We start from the raw sequence: 21,360 nt of genomic DNA, 5'->3' as shown, positions 1-21,360 counted from the left end.
CATCCATAGAGCTTCACCCCTTCCTTTTCATAGCGAGCACAAACCTTTTTATTTTAAGTTGCAAGTGTCTCAAAATTAAATAATGCACCCTCACAGTACAATGTTAACGAACACTGTGTATCTACAGGTTGTATACTGATCATCTCTCACACCTCCATTCAAAGAAAGACACACTCACATTTGGCAAAAATCTATTGAGTATTTATTGTAAGTTGTTACATTTAGATTTCTTTCTCTAGCAGCACTATTTAAATTACAGATATTCAAGGGCAGTTACCATAGACTCGAGTTTTCTCTTAATGCAAGATCGTGTAAACAAAGAGAGAGACTGAACCGTAGATCAAAATGTACCACAACTTAACACGCTGTTAACGTGACGGTGATCTATGCGACGTTAAGAGGATGATGAACAACAATTTGAGTATTTTGAGATAAAGGAAGAAATAAAAAAATAATGGCTGAAATAAACCTGTTTCTAAAATGAATTAAAATAGTACAAAACATGTTAAAAATAGTGAAGAGCTTCAACATGTTCAGTGCCTGTTTACAAAGTCTTCAGGTCTGTTGGTTACATGTCGATCAAAGTAGATTATTGTGGATGATTCAGAGAGATGACACAAAAACCCACAAAAGCAACGCGAAGAGACAAATAAAACGTGTTTCGTAAGGAACATTTTGAGTCCAACAGAACAACAGATTTTATATTCAGACAACTCCTTTGACCCTTTCATATTGAAACAAAAAGGTAGATTACAATTTTGGCACATTTTATCCACCAAAGACACATTGTTGTACTTCCTGGGACAGTTTCATTCTTTTTATTTTGTTGTCTTATTTTCCGTAGCTCATATATTTTTTTGAATACATTTTTTTTTTAAGGAATAGCGTGACATTTCCTTGTGGAAAGTTACATGATAAGCCGCTGTCAAGTCTGTATAATAAATATGAAGATGGAGTCAGCAGGCGGTTAGCTTAGCTTAGCAAAACGATTTTTTTGAACCGTTATGAGATAGTCTAACACAATAACCCACATTCAACAATAAATAGTTGTTTTTGCAATGTATTTTTGGACGCATTAAGTGAAGGAGATAAATCAGTGGGCTTTAGATTTGGGCAGAGCCAAGCTAGCGGTTTCACACCGTTAGTCTTGGCTAGCTAGTCCTAGCTAAGCTAAGCTAACTGACTGCTGGTTGTAGCTTCATAGTTAGCGCACAGATATGAGGTTTGTATCGACCTTCTCATCATACTCTTGGCAAGGAAAGTGCATTTTACAATTTTACACAGCTGCTGTAAATTTGTTAAGCAAGATGCGACTTTAAGAAAAAACAAATCCACATTTTCTCAACAAGACTTGGGTGTAAATATTTCTTTAATCTTGATTATACTGTCCTCACAGTCAACAGTCACATGTGTATTGTATTATCATGCACAGATTGCCAACATCAACATAATTAAATGTTTCTCACAATGTAGCCAAAAAAATGACTTAATGCTCAGTGCTGTTGAATTTGTACCAACTCTGTCTTAAATTACAGATTCACGTCCCTGTAAAATGAGGCGAGTCCCTCCTGTGATATTCTACAACAGAGGATGATGTTTCATCAATGTTGGACTGATAAGATAGGAAAGTAATTTCAATGCTACAGTTCAGGGAGTACTGCATCTCAGGGCGAATCAGATCCTTTGGCAGCACACTGTCATTTTCTCATCTCATTTTAAATCTGAAACCTTGAGGTCATATTTACTTCATGTGACAAAATAATAAATAATACATTTTACTCCCCACTATCTTGCTGACCCTTAGTGAGCACAAGGATATTATTTTACCTGCCTTGATGTAAATAAAACAATTAAGATCTCAGTCGTCATCAAGAGTAACCAGTGAAAAATAGTGAACAGTTGAGCTCAAACTGACAAAACTTTTGATTAAAAAGCCCGCTGAACTATCACTGTCCTGGTAAAATTGCTCTGCAAGTCATGTATGTGGAAACAACCAACCGTGGTCTATATTTGTTAATACAAAGAGGGTTATTTTGTCATTCTGGCAATTCATGAGACACTCGAAACAAGAATTAAGAACCATAACCGTCAATATTAGTGAAACATACTAGAAGAAAAATACGAACCTCTCAAAAGAGTTTCTGATATTTTTAATTGTCTGCATACTGCAGTACTTGAATACATACTCATACAGTATCGTTTATAGCAAATAACTGAATTATTTCATTTATTTAGCAAAAAGCATGCTGAATAGAAAAAATGTTTGTTTTTTTCACCGCATAAAGTGACAGTAAAATTCTTTATATCGTCACCTGCCGATCATCTCTCGACGACTGTGATATCTACAACGGCATGACAAGAACCAAGAGGCTTAGGCATCTAAATCAATAAAGAGAAAAGTGATTGCCTAAAACTGTTGAAACCAACTTCAACCAGGTATACCTGCACAAATATAATCTCTTTCCTAAAGTAGCACAAACACCTCTGGAAGAGGTACAAAAAAGACAATATGAGGGTGTCAGTAGGAGGAACAAACATCAGTGTCATTTTTGCTGTAAAACAGGAACGTCGCTGCTCCAACTGCTATTAACAGTGTTGTGTGTGTGATGTTACAGAGAGAGAAAGTGAGACACGGAGAAGACAGAAGAGAGACAGAAAGAGATCTTGAGGTCTATAGTGAAGCTTAAAGAGGCACCAAATCCAACTGAGGGAACACACAAAGCAGGTTAAGTTTCAAACCAACATCAGTCGATACACCTATGTTTCTTTAGCCCCGATGCACTGTGAGGAACTGTGGACAAAAAAAATCGATACAACATCAACCCTTCCGATTCTCATTTCCGTCTCGGATCAGGAGCTGAATTTTTTATAAAGAATTAAAAAAACAAATTATTCGACCTACATCAACCCTCAACGCAAAGCTAAAAGTGGCCCTCAACAGCTGAGTGAATGGTCTTACAAGTAACGCATTACTGACTGTTCTCACATCTTGCATTAGTTGAGTATTTTAAAAAACAAAACGGTAAGCCCACTTTTGCTGATGTGTTCCTCATCAACGCTACTCTTTTAGCACAGTGATAGTCTGACTGGATGTGGCTACAAAAAGAACAAGAAGTTGAAGAATAGAAAAATAAGTTGCTGTTGTTTGCCGACGACGTGGTGTTGTACACATACAATTACAAATCCACACTAAAAAATGTTAAATATTTCACGAAGTGTCTTTTTTTAAATTTCATTAATGGATTACCGATATTAAAATGTGATTTACGTACAATATGGACAGTGCACATGGTCCAACTCAGCCCTTCAAAGTTAGACTATGCAACTTTTGAATGACAAATTAACAAAGCTTACTCTTCCAGATGATAAGGTGAATTCATAAGCAGTAAAACACACCTTATATCCTCATAGCTTTTTGCTTTGCTGCCTTACTTTGGTCTGTGACCACTAGCTTTTGGTGGCTAATGTTTGGGGACTTTTATGACTATTTGTTCTACTTTTACACAATGTTTTTTTTTTTTTATCACTGTCACCGGAGGCAACGATGGCCTTTGTTTAGCAAAAGTTATAGTTTTGTTTTAAAAATGACTAAATGTGACAGTGAAAAACGAGTCCTGTGTGGCCTGAATACCTTATTTGCCTCACAGGCTGGGGCTGGATAACAATATCTGTCTCAGGAAGTCTTGATGAAGTTGCTCCTTAAATAAATAACCCCCCCCCAGTTTGGAAATACTGCACAGGGTCAGCTACAAGTGCTGTAGCCTGAGTAACAAGAGTCTTTACTGACAGTTAGTCACATTTATAGTCAGTCGAGTTCCAGTCGTCGATAATATCATCTCACCAAGACTCCAGCACACAGCCACATAATGTCAGACAACAACACATTTATTTGTTTTCAGCAATGTTTCTTTTTTTATCATCACAAAGGCATATACTATTTTTCTCTGTATATTACTTGTTATATATCTATATATCTCTCTCTCTATATAGATATATATTTTAAATATTTAGAAACAAAAATAAGCGTACATTTTTGCTGAATAAGATTGAAGAATATCAGCAAAGGGCATTGTAAACCATGGTCCATCTAAAACAAGTGAAAGGTACGGTAGCTCGCCCTTTCCCAACTCACCCACAGTAACAGATTTGCATAGGCAAAAATGGGATTAGCCCTTAGACAGTGGATTCCTGAATTCTTTATAGAGATGCAAAATCTAGTTCAGCTCAGCACAATTAAAAACCAAACATACATACAAACAAAAACATAAATGTTGACTAGGCCAAGCTCTCTTTAACCCCTCTGGTTATATACATAGTCATTTTTCTGTGCACATTTTTGTTTACAGTGTTAGGCTTCAAGTAGATCTAAAAACAACTTGTACATCGACAACTAGATGTGAAATAAATTAACCAACATGAGAGGTAGTGAAAAGCCTACAGAGACGTTTGTTGTTGTTTTTTTTATACAAAGAAAGTAAGGCCAAAGCTTCTCAATCCTCCTTCCCTCCATCAGGACACTTCAGCTCTCAACCTTTTTGCAGTCAATAAAGCCACAGCCACGTTTCAGAAACCAGCTCACTTGGAACCCATGGAAATTTAAAGACAACACTCTAAACCCAGCGATGGACACTACATCACTTCACATCATCATTGCTTGTAAAAATCTACATTTGAAATGCAGTTATTAAAAATAAACAAACCATGTACTTTTCCCCCCCACTGTGTAAAAGTCACAATAAATTAAGAGGAAAAGGACATACGCCTGTCCTCGCTGTGAAACACCGTTACCTGGGTCTCTGCTGTCCGTCCTCCCTGTAAACCCTGTAAAGTGCTCTTGGAGTCAGCACTGGGCAGAGACCTGCTGGCTTCTCTGCTCACACTAGGGACAGTTAGCTCCCCACGGAGTATTTAATAAGGTACATACATCTCACAATTTATAAATGTAAACTTGGTTTAATTGCACCATGATTTCATTATCTGGTTCTTGGTGAAACATTCTCATGTTAATAACCGTGTGGACTCAGCAACAAGGAAACGTATAGCTGTACTGTGCAGAAGAGGGATTTGTCTGCAGGAGAGCCTTACGAGTGACAGGCGTTCTTCTACGGAGTCAAAAAAGTTACAAAGTTGTCCAAATACAACATCTAAAACTGCTCCAAGGAGTACGTTTGGCAACTGATCCTTCCGTATCAGAATTGGTTGATTACACTGTGTTCTTATGCTTCTGATCAACTGAGTGCCTGCATGCACGGCTCTTCATTACAGCAGCTAAGCGTTATCAATCGAGTCCTAATGGGTATTAATGTAGTCTGGATGTGAGCACTGTATTGCCAAAGATTAAATATAGCATATTTTCACTAAGAAACATTGCAACTGTTGTTGATTATTGGTTTAGACGTTACAGTGTCAATTTTACCAATTTATAACCAATACTTCAATCTTTTGTAGTAATATACTAACCTGGTTTTGACATGGCATCTTCATCAAGTTGGCATTTTAACTCTGTAAGTGAATATACGTCTGGAGGAAAACTCAAAATCCCATGGACTCTTTTTTCCCATTGAGTCTCTAGTAAAGATTTTAAAGATACATTTAATAATCTGTGTTCTTATTTAAGTCCTAAAAACTTGCAAATGCTAACTAGAGGTAGCCAGTTTCTCCAACAGTGGCATTACAATATTTTGAGTATTCTGAAAGGTGTTGCGGTCAGTAATTTATAAGATAAACTTCTGACAATTCAAAACCAATCTAACATAGTGGGACACAGCTTCAAAAAGACTCCAATCTATAATCACAAACTACATCCAATTGCACTTCAATAGTCTGCTGGACATCTTGCACCGTCTACTCTTGAATTTAATCTAGACCAAACTTGGCACGTGAACTTCAGGTAGTTAAAGGAGATGGCAACGTGTATGCTTACATTTATCAGTATTTATCAGTGGCACCGTTTCATTGACACTTTAATACTGCCACCAAACCAAGAGGTCAGCTATCCACCAAGTTACACAATGATTATACTTGGAGGCCCAGTTAATTAAACAAAACAGCATATACTGCATTCATGCACTTTCTATCCACAGGCCAGGAACAAAGTTCAAATGTTCACATCGTCAAAAAACCGAATGTCCTTTTAAAAAAATGTTAATGGGACATTTGGCAAGAACCCCTTAAAGTTTTTTTTCTACATTTTTCTGTTAAGTGTGTAACTGTACCATACACACACACACACACACAGACACACACACACACACTATCATCGCATGCTGTCAAAGTCGGATTAGAAAAACAAACCAGAGTGTGAGGGCTGGCAGTGGGATGGAGGATTAGCATGGCTAGCACAGGCATGCTGGCTGCTTGCCTACAGCATGCTGAAACCTAGTTAGCCTTGTTGAGCGGGCTAGCATGTAGCATGACTACGCATACTAGCTAGCCCAGTACGGTAGCAGGTTAGCATTATTATACCAACCCTCTTCACTAGCTCTGGTAAAAATTATTGTGTTTTTAATGGGCAGTAGCTAACTGACGGACTACCATACACTCTCCCAGCTCCATCTGCTGGAGAAACACACATGCACCATAAAGACCGAGACTCTACAGCCTGGCGACAAGTCACATCTGATATCTCTTCACAGCATCTTTGACATCATGTTTGGCACCCGGGTCACGTGGCTGCAACGTGATACTGCACGTCCAACTTCAGGGACCGTCATGTTACCTACATTCCTAAAGCTAATGCCTTACAGACAAAAGCCAGGGTTTGATAACCCTATCAGTTAGATCAGTGCCTGCTGCATCTTCTTATGTTCTCCAGGTAGAACCAGCTTTTCATAAAACACTAAAAGGTAAACCCTCTTTTTCTGCGCAAGAATTTCAAAATGTAGATGACTATTTGGAGTCAGCGGTGTGTGTTTCCCCCCCACATGGGGCACCTGTGCTTGTGATGGTCTGAGTTGGAGGGAGGGAGGACGGAGGGAGGGAAAAAAGACGGGAGGTAGGGATCGTTGGACAAACTGTGGTTGCCTTCCAGAAAAACTCCAGCAGCGCTTGGTCTGCATTTTCTTACACGTAAAGGCATTGTGATTTTCTCAGTGGAGAGATTTTTTGTCTAAAGTTCATGGGTAGTAATAATACATGTAGCTGCCCAACCACAATTCTAGCCCTTACTTCTCCCAGTTAAAGAACCCTAAAGAAGGAAAGTGCTTGGACGGACGGATGGATGGATGGATGGACGGATGGACAGGTGGACGGATGGATGAATGAGTAGGTGCTGCTGCCTTTTGCTGCAGAAGCCATCAAATCTCCTCAATAAAAAACTGCAGTAAGCTTAAAATTGGCAGAAGTGTAGTTTTTTTTCCCTTCACTGAATGTAGACATCCAGACAGAGAGACAGGTCCCCTGTCTTAATACATCTCAATATTCAAAAACGGTTGCAGTCCGCGGCTTACATCGTCAAGCTACTGTTGAGAGAGAGAGAGAGAGAGAGAGAGAGAGAGTTACATGCAGAGCCAGTGCTTCTAACTGGTTAAACGGGGCAGAGACGCCACTACCACCACCAACTAGGTGTCATGTTTGGACAGTAAAGAAGTTAAAAACAAAATTGTACACATCTGAGGAATGGGACAGAATTAGAAAAACAAAAGAATGAGTAAGAGAGAGAGAATATTAAAAGTGAGAGAAGAAAGCATGAGGTCTAAATATTACAGTACAGGAACAGTTGGCTTGTCCTTTCTGTCTCTCTCTCTCTCTCTCTGTCCCCACCGACTGAGGAGTCCTTGTCCACAGTTAACCAGCAGCTGGCCATCAGGTTGGCCATTTCAACCGACAGCTGACAAGTGGGTTGGCCAGTCAACCGCAACAAACAGCACGAATTGCTAGCAAAACAATCACTGGCCAGCATTAATGGTCTTAAACTGACCAATAACCAACCAGCGAAGGCCGACCTGGCTCCAGTGGAGAACTGGATATAAATTGCTTAAAAAATATAAATAAAAAAAACAACCAGCTATCTTGGATGTCATTCAGTCTTTTCAATCAAAAAACAGGGAGAGATTTTCCAAACCCGACTTCTGGCACCATAGTAGTATTTGAAGTTTAAGTAGTAGTCTCGTTGGCGTACGATGGCGATGAGGGAGGGTGGAGGAGTCTAGGTGTCGAGGCAGGTGCGCCTCATGTTGGCCAGGAGGTCTCTGTAAACGGAGGAGTTGAGGAAACGTGGGAAGGAATCGCGGTGCATCAGGGTGTAGATCTGGAACTGGGCCTCCTCGTACATCAGGTTGCTGGGCTCCGTCAGGGTCTGGTTTATTCCTTCTCTGACCCGCGAGTCCAGACTCACCTGGGAAGAGGAAAACAAATTTGATGTTTTTAAGAGACTACCAGTGGCTTCATTAATACATGACACAGCCATGCTAGCAGCTGGGTGGGGCTGTGCTTTAGCAAACTGCTAACGTTAGCATGCTGACATGCTCAAAAATGACATGCTTGACCTGTGGTGTTGCTGCTTGCAGCTTTGTCGAGAACGGCTCACAAAAACAACTTTGCACCCACGTTCCCTTTGTTTCTCAGCAATACACCCGCCATGACATAGTTGCGTCACACCCAAGTAGGCAACTCAGTAGGAAACACCGGTGAAATACACTCTGGTTCACGGGGAAACAAAACAGGGGCAACCTGGGTCTGTGGCCTTCCAACTAAAAAGGCCCCAAACAGCTATAGACATATTATGATGTTTAGATATGAAAGGTTATGTTCCCAGTTAGAGAACGGGTAAAAAGTAAAGCTAGGCAGTGTTTGCCTCTGGGCTCCTAAATCACTAAATCCTAAACCACTAAACCTGAAAAAGTCGGGATTACTCGCGGTCAGAAACATCGGTGAAATACACTTAAAAGAGGTAATTTCCAAATAGCCGTATTAGTCGCATGCTTCGACATAACCACGGCGGTTATAAAGTACAGCGTGGATTTAATTAGCGGAGGTATTTTGCTATAGCAGTAAAGTTAATAGTGTTATAAGTTAGTATCAAGGCTTATAGCAGGGAGATTTACTCACAGGGTAAAAAACAACAACAAGTTCTGCAAGAAGTACTGGCTGCAACATCGGTGAAATACACTGAGCGGAAGTATTTATGTCCATACAGGAATATTAGTTGCTTGCTTTGACTTTGCTTGACTTTCTACATGGAAGGTCATTAGGATTCATCGTGTGCAGACTATGAATGTCTGTATGAACGTCTGTACCGTATTTCATAGCAAACATATATTTCAGTCCCAACCAAAGTGGTGGACGGGCCGAACAACACGCTGCCATTGCCGTCTCTGGAGCCATGTCGCCAGCATGGCAGTGGTGGCTCACTTCTGCTTGTTCGACACAAATACAGCCGGTACCTCCTTGGGTGACAATATGGACACGTAGTCTTCGTATATGATCCTGGACTTCTCCTCCACCACTGTGGGATCCGTCTCCTTTTTCAGCTCCTCGCAGGCCAACCAGAAAAGCAGGTTGTCCTCGCTGTACTCCGAGCGCAGGAACTCCCGGAAGACCTCCCGGCCCTCCAGCGAGCGCAGCATCATCTCAAAGCTCCGTGCCCACGACAGCACCTCGTCTAGACTGGGGTGTCTACAGTCGGGCAATAAAAAATGAAGACTGACACACAGTCATACTGACACAAACATGTAAGGAGGGATGATGGCTGGACTTACTGTTCTTCTCCAGATTCAATACTGTCCATCTTGGTGCAGGTCTGTCGTTCACTCCTCTCAATCCTGTCTTCGTTCCTGAAAAAGGAGACAAGAAATGTTTGTGCTCGCCAAAACAAAAGTCTGGACTTGTTTCTGGCACTTTAAATGGATGAGTTTGAGTTATTATTAAATTAACTTGTTGCTGGAGAGTTCCTGTAAGATCACAATTACATCTTACATACATAAGGTTGTTGTCTATATTCATGTAGAATTAAGGTTGCAACAACACATTGACTGTGATAAATATATCACTTCTAAAAGATACAGCGTGATTTTTTTATCGCTAATTTCTCACCATGCAAATCAGCATTCACCATCCTCTGTTACCACCAAAGAAAGAAAATAAAAAGCATCCTCACTAAGGACATCCGGAGCCAATCAACAAGATCATTATCAGTAAGTGTCAGGGCTAACAAGGTTTGTTTCATCGAGAGTTTGACCCATCCTTACAACTAAAAGTGAAGATATCTCGACCTGCACTTCTGTTGGAGTACCATATGCAGCCTGTCACGGGGGGCTCAAGTCAGCACTATTTAACAAGGTTTTTAATCCAAAGACCTGTGTGCACTAATCTCTGCTGAATCTATAGATTGATTAATCAAAGATGCAGAGTTCCTCTCTTACAGCCATCAATAGAACTCGGAAGCATCAGTGTGAGCTTGAAGCGACACCCTCAGAGTCCATACAGTGAAAACCTTTATGTACATAAACACTTGAAACACACCCGGTAGCCTCTCTGTCTATCGCAGCACACATGCCGAGTGTCCACAATGCAACACACTCTGAGCCGTCTATTTTTGTCGCACCATGGAGGCTCTTTCCTTCCTCTCGCTGTCTCTTGTCAAAGTCCCCATTGTGCGGTAGCAATAAGCTAAGCTAGCCACAGCCCGCGGGCTCTCTCACAATACAGCTAAATATACAGGCTGTTCTTCACAGCTGCTTTGCATGTGATGTGTGGATGGAAATAGAAGGCACCCCAACTAGATAAGGGCCTTGTGTGAGGGCGGATGAGGAGGGGTTAGAAAGTGGAGAGAAAAGAGAGGATGGATTCAAAACATAACAGTGTGCTGTGACCCTTTAGGGCTGTCGACTAATATTCTAAATTCAAATATGATAAAATAAGATAGAACTTTATTAATCCAGAAGGAAATTATTGAGTTTGATCAAAGATTGAAACGGAATTTAAAAGATATAGAGTAGCAATAAGAGGGAGGTAGATATCGTAAAATATATAGAAAAAGTAAATGACAACGATTAAGAACAAGTAAAAAAAATTGAATTTAAAAATAGAAAAACTTTCTGCATGATGTTGAGGGTAATATTGTCAATGATAATGAAAAGTAACAAAAAGTATTATATTGCACGTGATATATTGAAAATCATATTGCACAATGTTGAAAAAAGTAATAATATATAATGACACACACACACACACACACACACACACACACACACACACACACACACACACACACACACACACACACACACACACACACACACACACACACACACACACACACACACACACACACACACACACACACACACTAGAATAGTTGTGTTGATTATGAAAACATTACAGCACTACTGCGGCTGTCTGCCTCATGCGCACTGAATGCACCGCATGATGGGAGTCAAACAATGTCACTTTCATTAAATGAAAATGAAATGTAACATTTTACTGGGAATCCCCACTGGGAGAGAGACCTGAGCAGCTCGTAATTCAATCCAATTCAATTTATGTTGTGTAACCCAAAATCACAAATCACAAATCTGCCTCAGAGGGTTTCACAATCTGTAGACATACGACATCCTCCGTCCCGGGACCTTCACATCGGTCCAGCGCTCTGTCATCCAGTCCACACGGACTCCTTCACCGGGCTGACTGACAGCAGACATTTACTGAACCAAAATAGATTTCATGTCTGCTCCATGGGAAGAAAAGTGCTGTAGGCCCATGCATTGATGAACTTGTTAATCAATATAGATACGATTAACAAGTTCAAAAACATATCTACAGCTGGATATTTGTGTGATTTAGACAGCCGTCTATGGCAACAGCGTAAGAACAACGCGGGAAGTCTCAGGGTGTCTTGATACATTTATTTTAATGGAAGAACATTTGTTCCGTGAAAAAAAAGGGAAATCGTCCCTCCGAACCTTAACGCTCAAGTAAACAAACATGTCGGGTACTGAAGACAGATTTCCAGGATCGCTCCATGGATATCTGACACCAGCATTTGATTGAGAAACACCCAGCGGACTCACACAGAGCGCTCACTACAGGGGCCCAGTCCACAAGCTGCCACCACTTCAGATGAAGTGGTGTGAAAGGAGCAGCACATTCTCCATTCACTGCCTGAAAACAATGTTTCATTCACTCTTCTCTCCCAGGCAAGAGTGAAGCCGCAGCGAGGCTGCGGCCGGAGCTACGCAGCAGTTACTGGTTTTGGTGCCTTGCTCAGGGGCAGTAAGTGCAAGTTGTGTAACCTGTAAGTATGAGCACACAGACATTTTTATGTGTGTGGGTTGTGTTTTCTTTTCTCTCTAATTTCAGGAATTAAAAAGGTGCAACTAAATCAATCCTCCCACTATTTTCTAGATTAATCAACAAATTGTTTGCTTTCTAAAATGTCACAAAAATGCCAACCATAACTTCCCGAAACCCAAACTGACATATCTAAACTGCTTGTTTTGCTTCCAAACGCCAAAGATATTCAGTTTACAATGAAAAACATCAAATATTCATATTTTTAGAAGCTTTAACTGCAGCATTTTTGGAATTTTGCTGAAGAAATATTTGCTAAATAGTTACAGATCAATATTTTGTCAATCCACTAATTGATCAATTATCTAATTCTTTCAGCTTTAGAAGGACTAACATCCACTTTTCTTGCCATCCTTCTATTCAATTGTTAAACAAATTTTAAGCAAATAAATGTGAAGCAGGCTCGTTTCCATCGACTGGTTTGGTGCAAATAAACTCGGCCACAGCTTAGTTTGTTTAGAACTTGGCACTTCCTGCTACACACCCACTGTGTAGCCGTACTCCAACCAGCAAACAGAGCAGAAGACGTAGAGTTTGCAAACCAGAAACAAAGCAAATCGGATCGGCCATTTAACTCATCTACAAGAGAAAGATGGAGAGAGATCTTCAGGATTTCTTTTTCAGTTGGGTCCGTGTTCAAAGTAAAGCATTCACATGTTTTGGGAAAATCAGAGAAGATTCCAACAGCAAAGACGGCTGATCAGTCATTGGAGTTGAATGTTTGCTACGTCAGAATATGTTCGGTGAAGATTCCATAATCTATTTAACGCATCGACTCTTTTTCTCAAGCGAGCCTAAAAACTCATTTTCACAATTGAGGAAGTTCTCTCTACCTTTTCTGTTTCCATAAAGCTTTTCTAATCCAATACTTCAAATGTGAATAGATGTGAATGGAAACACGGCCAGTGAGTGCCGGAAGTTAACCGTTAAACATCAACAAACACCCGACCGCCGCTGCTGCTGCCGCCGCCGCCTTTTATGCGTTATGCAACCAAGGAAACATTCCACTTAAAGATGAACGTCACAGAGCCTGTGCGCTTCAGTATTGTTGATATACAGTAAAGGAGAACGGCAACCAGTACACAAAAACACCAACAGCGAACAAATAAAACCATCCCGTACACTATAATTACCTTTCAAACACACCTTTACCACAGACGAGCTGACCGTGCCGGAGCTGTTTTCCTGCATTTAACTGCCAAAAACCTGGTTGCCGCAAAATTTGGCAAAGCTTTTTAAACCTGCAGGCTCTGAATCCAAAGGGTCGATGGTAAACAATGACTGAGAATTTTACACTATCCCAACATTGTCCATCACCAAAGTGAGACAGGAAAACACACTAAAACAACAAACAGTGGCATACAAAGAATACATCTTGTTTAAATATCTGGATTCAGGTGATGGGTCAGGTGATCAGATGAGATGATGTCCTTATCTGAACCGATGGTCCACAGACAAAGGAAGCCCTTTGAGCCAAATCTGTGATTTTGGCCGATATAATTATTATTTAAACTGTTCAACTCTAGAATAAGAGTTGGTTTGTAGAACATGTTATTGGCTCCCAGCACTCAGGTTCCAGTGCTGTGTCAGAATAAAGTCCGTCTTTCAAATAATTTTTGTACTTTTACTCCTTCTTCTAAGCATCCACTCTATTTTAAAAGGCAGCATCAGATTAACTGCAGTTATTGCATCACAAGCATCTTTGCCAAGTCTTAAAAAAAAGTTACTGGCTGCAAAAAAACTTGCTGAAAGTCACCAGACGACAGCCTGCAAGCCCTTGTTTTTTCTAAAACTCTTCATTAAGAGGCTACACTGTAGTCATCAATGGGCAAAATGAACATTCATTTATGCAAATAATCTATACAAATTTGGACTATTAGCGGCTTTAAATACAGTTTTCTCATCCTGAGCCAAAGTCTACCTGAAATACCAAATAATGAAAAACTAAACAAAAGTGGGTGTTATCAGACTCTGCAGAAACAGGCGTTATAGTATAGTATAGTAAGTATAGTACACTATAGTATAGTATAGTATAGTGTTTTCTTACCAGAGACACTTGCAGCAGCCGCACCAGCAGAGGCAGCAGGTGTTGGGTCGGGGCTGTCCGGGGGCCTGGGGTGGGGCCTCGATGTGCGCCGCCTGCCTTTTTCTCATCTCCACTCCACTCACACTCCGGGGCTTCACAACGGACACACAAAGACAAATAACACCGTTTAAAACCCTTCAAATAAATAATAATATACGCAGAGAGTGCAGTTTCAAATTTGGACCCCATGTTTTACTTTTGGCCTCGCGAGCAATATGTCTTATTAGAGGGGGGGGAAATAAAAGGAACTGTGAGTGTGTGTGTGTGTGTGAAAGAGAGATGAAGCAAGAGAGAGAGAGAGAGAGAGAGAAAGCAGGACCGAGAGGATTCCCTTCCTTGTACGGTTCGAGGGTTTCTGGCATTGAGCCACGTCCTTCTCTTGGCTTTGACAGACACTACACATTCATTTCAACATCCGCAGACACCGACGGAGAAACGGGGTCGACAAATCACACTCGCAGTGTTTGCAATGTATACGCACAAATTCACACACACACACACTCATATTAACCCGCCGTTGCCTTAGAATGTGCAACATCCTTTGCACAGGCAGGAGATGAGGATGAAAGCAGGGACAACAACAACAACTTAAAGGGGACACATAGAATATACCACCATCAGAGTATCTCCACCCACGGCTTGAGAACTACCTTTGCGAAGGTGCACCATAGTTTTCTCACAAGCCAATCAGAGCAGACTGTGATTTTCTCTGGAGGAGGGGCTTAAAGAGACTAGAACGGAGATGTTCAGACAGAGGATGAATACAGGCATATTAAGAAAGACTGTATGAGAAAACTTGTGTTTTGTGACTTTTGGTAAAAGAGTTAGTTTGGATTCACCAAAGTCACACAATAACCATACAAACTAACCGATCGAACCCTTTAGGCTACTCAAAATAGAAATACCACACTCTTTAAGAACTTACTCTAATGTCAGAGATAATAACATACAGTCTAATAATGCTCCCTTTCACCTTCCTCCAAGCAGAAGATAACACTTGGCTGGCTTTTAATACGCTAAATAATCCCGGGAAAACCTTTACCTCGCTAGAACTATAACAGCCAAAATACACACCATGAAACACTACGGCGATCGAATGAATTCTTCTCCGGTTACCAGATAGAGGAGATAATGATCACAGACTCCACTCCACAATCTGAGGCGTTTAAGCCTAATTTGACCAGGCGGTGTAACGTGAAATAAGCACTAATGAACTGCAGTCCACAAACTCTTACCTGCAAAGCCATGGCTCAAATTAAACTCATTAAACACTTAAAAATCCAAATAAAAAACGAGTGCGCTCCAGTAGCAACAGGGGAGCCTTCTCTCTCGCTCTTGTTCCCTCCAGTCTGCATACGCAGATGCCATTTACCACAACGATGATACAGTGCATAGCAGTTAAGGCTGAGGTGACCTGCCCGATATGCAAATGTTGTTGGAGTGGCCATCAGTTATTCAGCCGACCACACAGCATCTGTGGAAAAACAGGCAGCTAGATGCAAACGACAGCGAGGGCACGGCTTTGTTCTAAACCCGGAGAGGAAGAGGCCGCATTGACACGACATGCAAATATAGAGCGGAAATACAAATAAACCCAGATGTGATGAAAAAAAAGAAGAGAGATGACCAAAACAAAAGAGAGCTACAAGATCTGCCAGAAATGCAAAAGGTTTTGTAAAGTAGTCAGATGACCCCCCTCTCATTTTGTTAATTTAGACACAATTCAAAATTGCTTCAGGAGGCAAAATCCTCCATTTTGACTCTCATACCCATCGGTCTAAACCTACGTGATACTCCTCAGATTGCTTTTGTCTTACTTTGTATAATCCCCTTAGCTGTTTGTGTGTTCATCCAATCATCCAGCGTACTTTGAGGCCTCCACCTTACTTCACCGTCACGTCATTAGCCAAGAGATGAGCCCTAAATAACATCAGGAGTATCGACACGCGGGATAAACATCTCATAGTATCGTTTCGCATACATCACGGACACCAGCAGGTCGTCATCAAAGTAGAATTGTTGTTAACTTTCAGCCCGGGAGGGAAGTTGTAGAGGAGGTACAGATTTATTGGAATATAACCGGAAGTTTTGTTTGCACGTTTCTGTATTTGAACAGGAACAATGCACAGTGAACATTAAGTACAGAGTCCCTCGGCGGAGCGGTGGGTGGAATCCGCCCGAATGGTACAAAAAGAAGGCAAATTGGGCAGAAAACCAAATCCAACAACACTGTGTAGTCACAAAATGTAGTTTTTTTTTTCAATTAAGGAAGCTCGGTGGAACATTCATTGATGCTCTCAGTGAGCAGGACTCCTGGCCAAAGAGGAAGACAGAGCTGAGAGGACTTTGCAAAAAAGAGGATTATTCAGCGACGCATCTTTGTAACCGTGCGTGTGAGTCGATCATGTGGAAGTTTTATACCCAAACCTGCCTCTTCACACGTTTTACCAGTTAAACAGATATTTATGTCTTGCCTTCCTTTCACAGACAAGAAGTGGAAATCTAAAAAAGATTGTGTCTCCCTATCGAATAATACAAAGGACCCGGTGGGTTTCTATTTTCTCCCTTTGTTCGGTTTATTAGCAACATTCCATATCATCTTGATCATAATAATTACAAAATTAAAGGCATAGCTTATGCCGATAGCTTATATAGCTGAAATATACATACATACAGACAGTATATATATATATATACACACACACACACACATGATAAGTTGGGCTGTATTGGGAGTATAAAAGCTCTGGGCTGGAATAACAACGCTAAAGAAATGTTGTTTGTTCTGCAAAAATCTCCAAAACCTCAATCACAAACTGGTCACACCAGATTGAACACACTCATTTGTACTTTGGAGACATGTTGCGCCTCATTGAGGATATTTAAACCAACTCTTCATCAAACATTTTTTCTTCTTTGTCTGGATCTGAAACCCTTTAAAACACAAAGAGGTGATTATAACGTCTCATTCAAGCGACGTGCTCGTGGAGCTCCAATGTCTCCTTCAGGTACCAGCTTAATACCAATAAAGCATCACAATCATACTGGACAGAAGTCAAACTTACCATGAATTAGCGAGTTCCTACAAACAGGTCAGACAGAGAAGTCATGGCGTGAGGTAATAGGTTGCTGGAGGATGGCAGGCTTGTTGACGGAGTGACCGACTGGTGGACTGTCTGGGCGTCTGCGTGGCTATCGGACCGGCTGTTGGGCTCGCTGGAAAGAGAGGTTACTGGTCTCACCATCCCTGATGGGCTAGCACAAAAATGGGACACGAGAGCGGATATGAAATGCAACTACTTCCTCTCCTTGCTTCCTTATTTTACCCGCTCCTCTTTTGCTTCACTCGCCGTCCCCCCGCCTAGGCTTCCTGGGATCTCGGTGAAAGGGTCATTGATGGACTTGAGAGTGCAGGGAGCAGCGAAGGTACAGCATCTGAAGAGCAAACGGGGCAAAACGGTCAACATTTTTATCATCCATTATTTTTTTAGTTTAATCAAATAGTCGTTCGACAAAAATAAATAGTTATTTCTCTTTTGTTTCCTGCTTGTCAAAATGTGAGTATTTGGTGCTTTTCTGTTTTGTCATAACAAATGTAATATCCTATATTTGAAGATGTTATCAGTATTGGCAGCAATAATTTGTTGAAGCCCTAAAATGTTTCTAAACTACCTCAAACACGTCTTTGTTATCACCCGACATGTGCACCGATACACCGACATGTCTGTGATATGGGGTGTGGTCAAAACAAGACGAAAATATCAAGAAATAAACCAAATGCATCATCAATCATCATCATCGTCGTCGTCGTCGTCACATGTAGCTTCAACACTCCTCACGAAAAAAGGATCGAGCTCATCGGTGGCGTCACGGCCCGACACTCGATCACAGTCAGAAGCCGTTAGCTGGATTCTGTCTCTGACGGAAGCCGACTAACAGCCTGAAGGCGACGGAGCTCCCCGGGTCGCTCTCATGCCGCATGTTTTCATACAGGAATCACTGTTCAAACAACTCGCTTCCTCATAACAGCGGAAGTGTTCACATGTTGGACCTCAACACTGGAGACTCTTTATGTTGCGAGCTATCACCAGTCTGCTGCAAACTTAGTGAGGAAAATCAGCAAGTAAAAGACGTAAAAAAAACAAAAAAAACATTCCCTTAGCGAGAGAGGCATCAATAAGTTTGGAAACAAAACTTCCCCTTGTACATTAAAAGTCTATGAAGAATGATTTCGCAGAGCTGTGTGCAAAGATAAGGCTCTTGAGTTGAACTTGTGAGAGTTTCAACTGCATGTTCCCAGGAGGAAGATGGCCACACAGTCTCTTTAGTAACACGCTGAGCTAGAGCTGAAATAAGCTTCTCCACTGTGAACATTTGCTGACTTGATCTGCTGTAAAACTGGCATTCTTTGTGGTTTTGGACCGTTCCTCAGACAGAATAAGACATTTGAAGACGTCTCCTTTGAACCTGGGATGATGATTTTTCACTCTTGCCCATCCATCACCCTAAACAGGCGATAACCGGCTAATTACCCAATAATGAAAGTAACTGTTATTCGCAGCCCTAGAATGAACCAGAAAACGGTTTAGAATCTAATTAAAGGTAAATCATGCTGTTGATGGCGGTGTCGGCCGGACTCCACATCACATAACATCAAAGAAATACGCACTCTAGCCATGTTGACTCTGAGAGAACAACCAGGAAGTCATCTTGGTTAACTGAAGTTTACATCTTCCTCTTCATATATCTCAAATGTGCTGATAAGACAGCTGGTATTGTCTGAAACTTCTCTGATTGAAGAGTAAAAGCTGGACGATAAGAATCAGGAAGTCTTCCCACTCATGAGGTCTAAACTCCAGCAACACTTGTACGATAAAGAGCAACTTTATTGTCAGAGCAACGCGTCTGTGGCCTTCCTCAGGGTCATCCTCCTCTGACTCAACACACCCATGGGAGACTGCAGAGTGGGTGCTCCCTCAGCTGTGCACGACACGAGCTCTTTCCAGTGCATGACAGTGGAGGAACAAAAAAAAAAAAAGGTCAAAAATAAGTTTTTATAAGAAGATAGTTGACGGTGGATGCATTGGACTTGAGCTGTCGCAGCACTGGGTCTGTTGCATCTGCCTGCAGGCCTGTGCATATACTCCAGATAACAAGTAAGCTCATCGGACCCTGGTCTCCCCCTCTGTGCACTAGCTCTGCTGGCTAGCTGCTCGGGCTGGGGTGTTGTGCATGGTCCCCCCCCCCCCTGCAGCTGTCCGAACCATCTGAGCCCAGCCGCGCTGCAGGTCCGACCGGCCGTGGGAGAGAGGAGATCCCCCTCCCAGCTGACACCACGGAGTGATAAACCGATTAGAGAGAGAGAGGGCTGCACAGCGCACACTGTCGCACCGAATATTTTTTTTTGTCTTCCAGAAATCAAACACCACCCACTTACTACTTGCTAGCTTTAGCAAACAGCCCGAGATCCGCTATCTCTCTGCAGCGGGAGGAGGAGGAGGAGGAGGAGGTGGTGGTGGTGGCAGCTGAGCAGCAGCTAGCGCCGTGCTAACGTCAGCTAGCCAGCCCGTGTGGAGCATTAGCGCAGAATAATCAGCATCTTACCCCTTTGTGTCGGGCTGTCAGTGTCCTGGGGTGATGGGTTCACGAACGCGATGTCCCGATGCTCATTTAACGACATCGTAAATGGGAATCCTGCGGTGAAATGTCCATCGCCGCTGTTTTTTCTGCCATCCGCCCCACTTCAGCACCGAACGCCGCCGAGCCCCTGGATGCACTGCGCAGGCGCGCTGCCACCGCTGCTCTGTGGCTGCAGTCGGTGAGAAGATGCACTGCTGGGAGCTCCACACGTACGGTCCGTAATGCACGGAGGGTTACATTACGTGTCTGCTGCACAACAGCTCCAAAGCACACGGTATTCATTTAACCACAATGCTGCATTGAGTTAAGTCAACGTGAAACATCTCCACGGCCAAAATCCATCCATCCCAATCCAATATATTATATATATTATAAGCCAGTAAATAATAATTAAAAAGCCTCTTTAAACTCACAAACAGTCTCCTGTAGTATCAAAGCACTTCAGTAATGGGAGTAGTCATCTTTGTCTCATTTTTACTTCTCTAGCCTTCTTGTTGCCTATGTTGTTTTATTATGTATGTATACTTGGTATTTTACAACATATTTACAGTATAATGGTTCTACAGTGCATAGACATTGGGTTATTCTGTGATAGTTATCTGTGAGTTAGTGGACATTTATGTTAATATGCAATGAAGGATACATAAAGCACTTTCTTCTTCTTCTTTATCTTCTTCTTCTTCTCCTTTATAAGCAGACATGAGAATGCTGTTTCGTACATCCTAGGTGGTTTTAAATGAAATCTTCAGTACAAACAGTAGACATAAGCTGCACAGGGCTGTGGATCACTCTAGAACTCAGGTTGAGACTGTGCCTGTGTTTCAGGCAGTAGAAGATGTTAAAATGTAAAATAAAGCTTCTACAGAGACATTACAAAAACATCTGCGTAATCTCTTTTTAATGGGCAATCATTTTGTCTGAGGTCAGACAGCAAGGGTGTAAATGGGTTTGTTTTTTCACCGCTGCAGGAATTCACCGAGATAGTTAAGGTATACATTTGAGGCCAAATCAATTCATTTGTTTATCCGATCTATATATAATTAAAAATCTGTAGACACAAAGTGATCCAGACCATTGTTTTGTTAACTTATTTAAATTTCTTATGCAGTCCTGCTTTTTTTTTCTTAAGAATAGTCATTATTGCTCTCAGGTTTTTATTTGTATTGTTGCTCTCTGTCAATGTCCATCTGCAGCGTGAGAGTCGCCCCCACTGAGCATCAGCAGTGACGACTGTTCAAACTATATTTTCCAACCGTTAACACAGGGGGGCACCAAAACTCTGCTCTCTCTCTCTCTCCCTCACACACACACACACACACACACACACACACACACACACACACACA

At 41.6% G+C, this 21,360-nt stretch overlaps 1 protein-coding gene across 2 annotated transcripts; it reads right to left on the bottom strand.

Annotated features, from left to right (window-relative positions):
* Positions 1–206: 206 nt before the first annotated feature.
* rgs17 (regulator of G protein signaling 17) lies at positions 207–20,133 on the bottom strand. Of its 2 annotated transcripts, XM_076075845.1 has the most exons (7): positions 19,979–20,133; positions 17,701–17,809; positions 17,440–17,590; positions 14,336–14,466; positions 9,699–9,773; positions 9,384–9,615; positions 207–8,335 (listed from the first exon to the last, which is right to left on the bottom strand). In XM_076075845.1, exons 3-7 carry the CDS (start codon positions 17,440–17,442, stop codon positions 8,147–8,149), a joined length of 630 nt encoding a protein of 209 aa, XP_075931960.1. In that variant the 5' UTR covers positions 17,443–17,590; positions 17,701–17,809; positions 19,979–20,133; the 3' UTR covers positions 207–8,146. The 2 variants fall into 2 exon arrangements, with proteins under 2 accessions (XP_075931960.1, XP_075931959.1); XM_076075844.1 differs by having other exon boundaries at positions 17,440–17,809.
* Between the last annotated feature and the right edge of the window lie 1,227 nt (positions 20,134–21,360).

The sequence above is a fragment of the Anarhichas minor genome, unplaced genomic scaffold, assembly GCF_050575085.1.
Source record: "Anarhichas minor isolate MPS153535 unplaced genomic scaffold, ASM5057508v1 ptg000054l, whole genome shotgun sequence".
Classification (NCBI taxonomy): Eukaryota; Metazoa; Chordata; class Actinopteri; order Perciformes; family Anarhichadidae; genus Anarhichas; species Anarhichas minor.
Note: the sequence above shows the minus strand (reverse complement) of the source record. Positions and strands in the feature narration are given on the sequence as shown.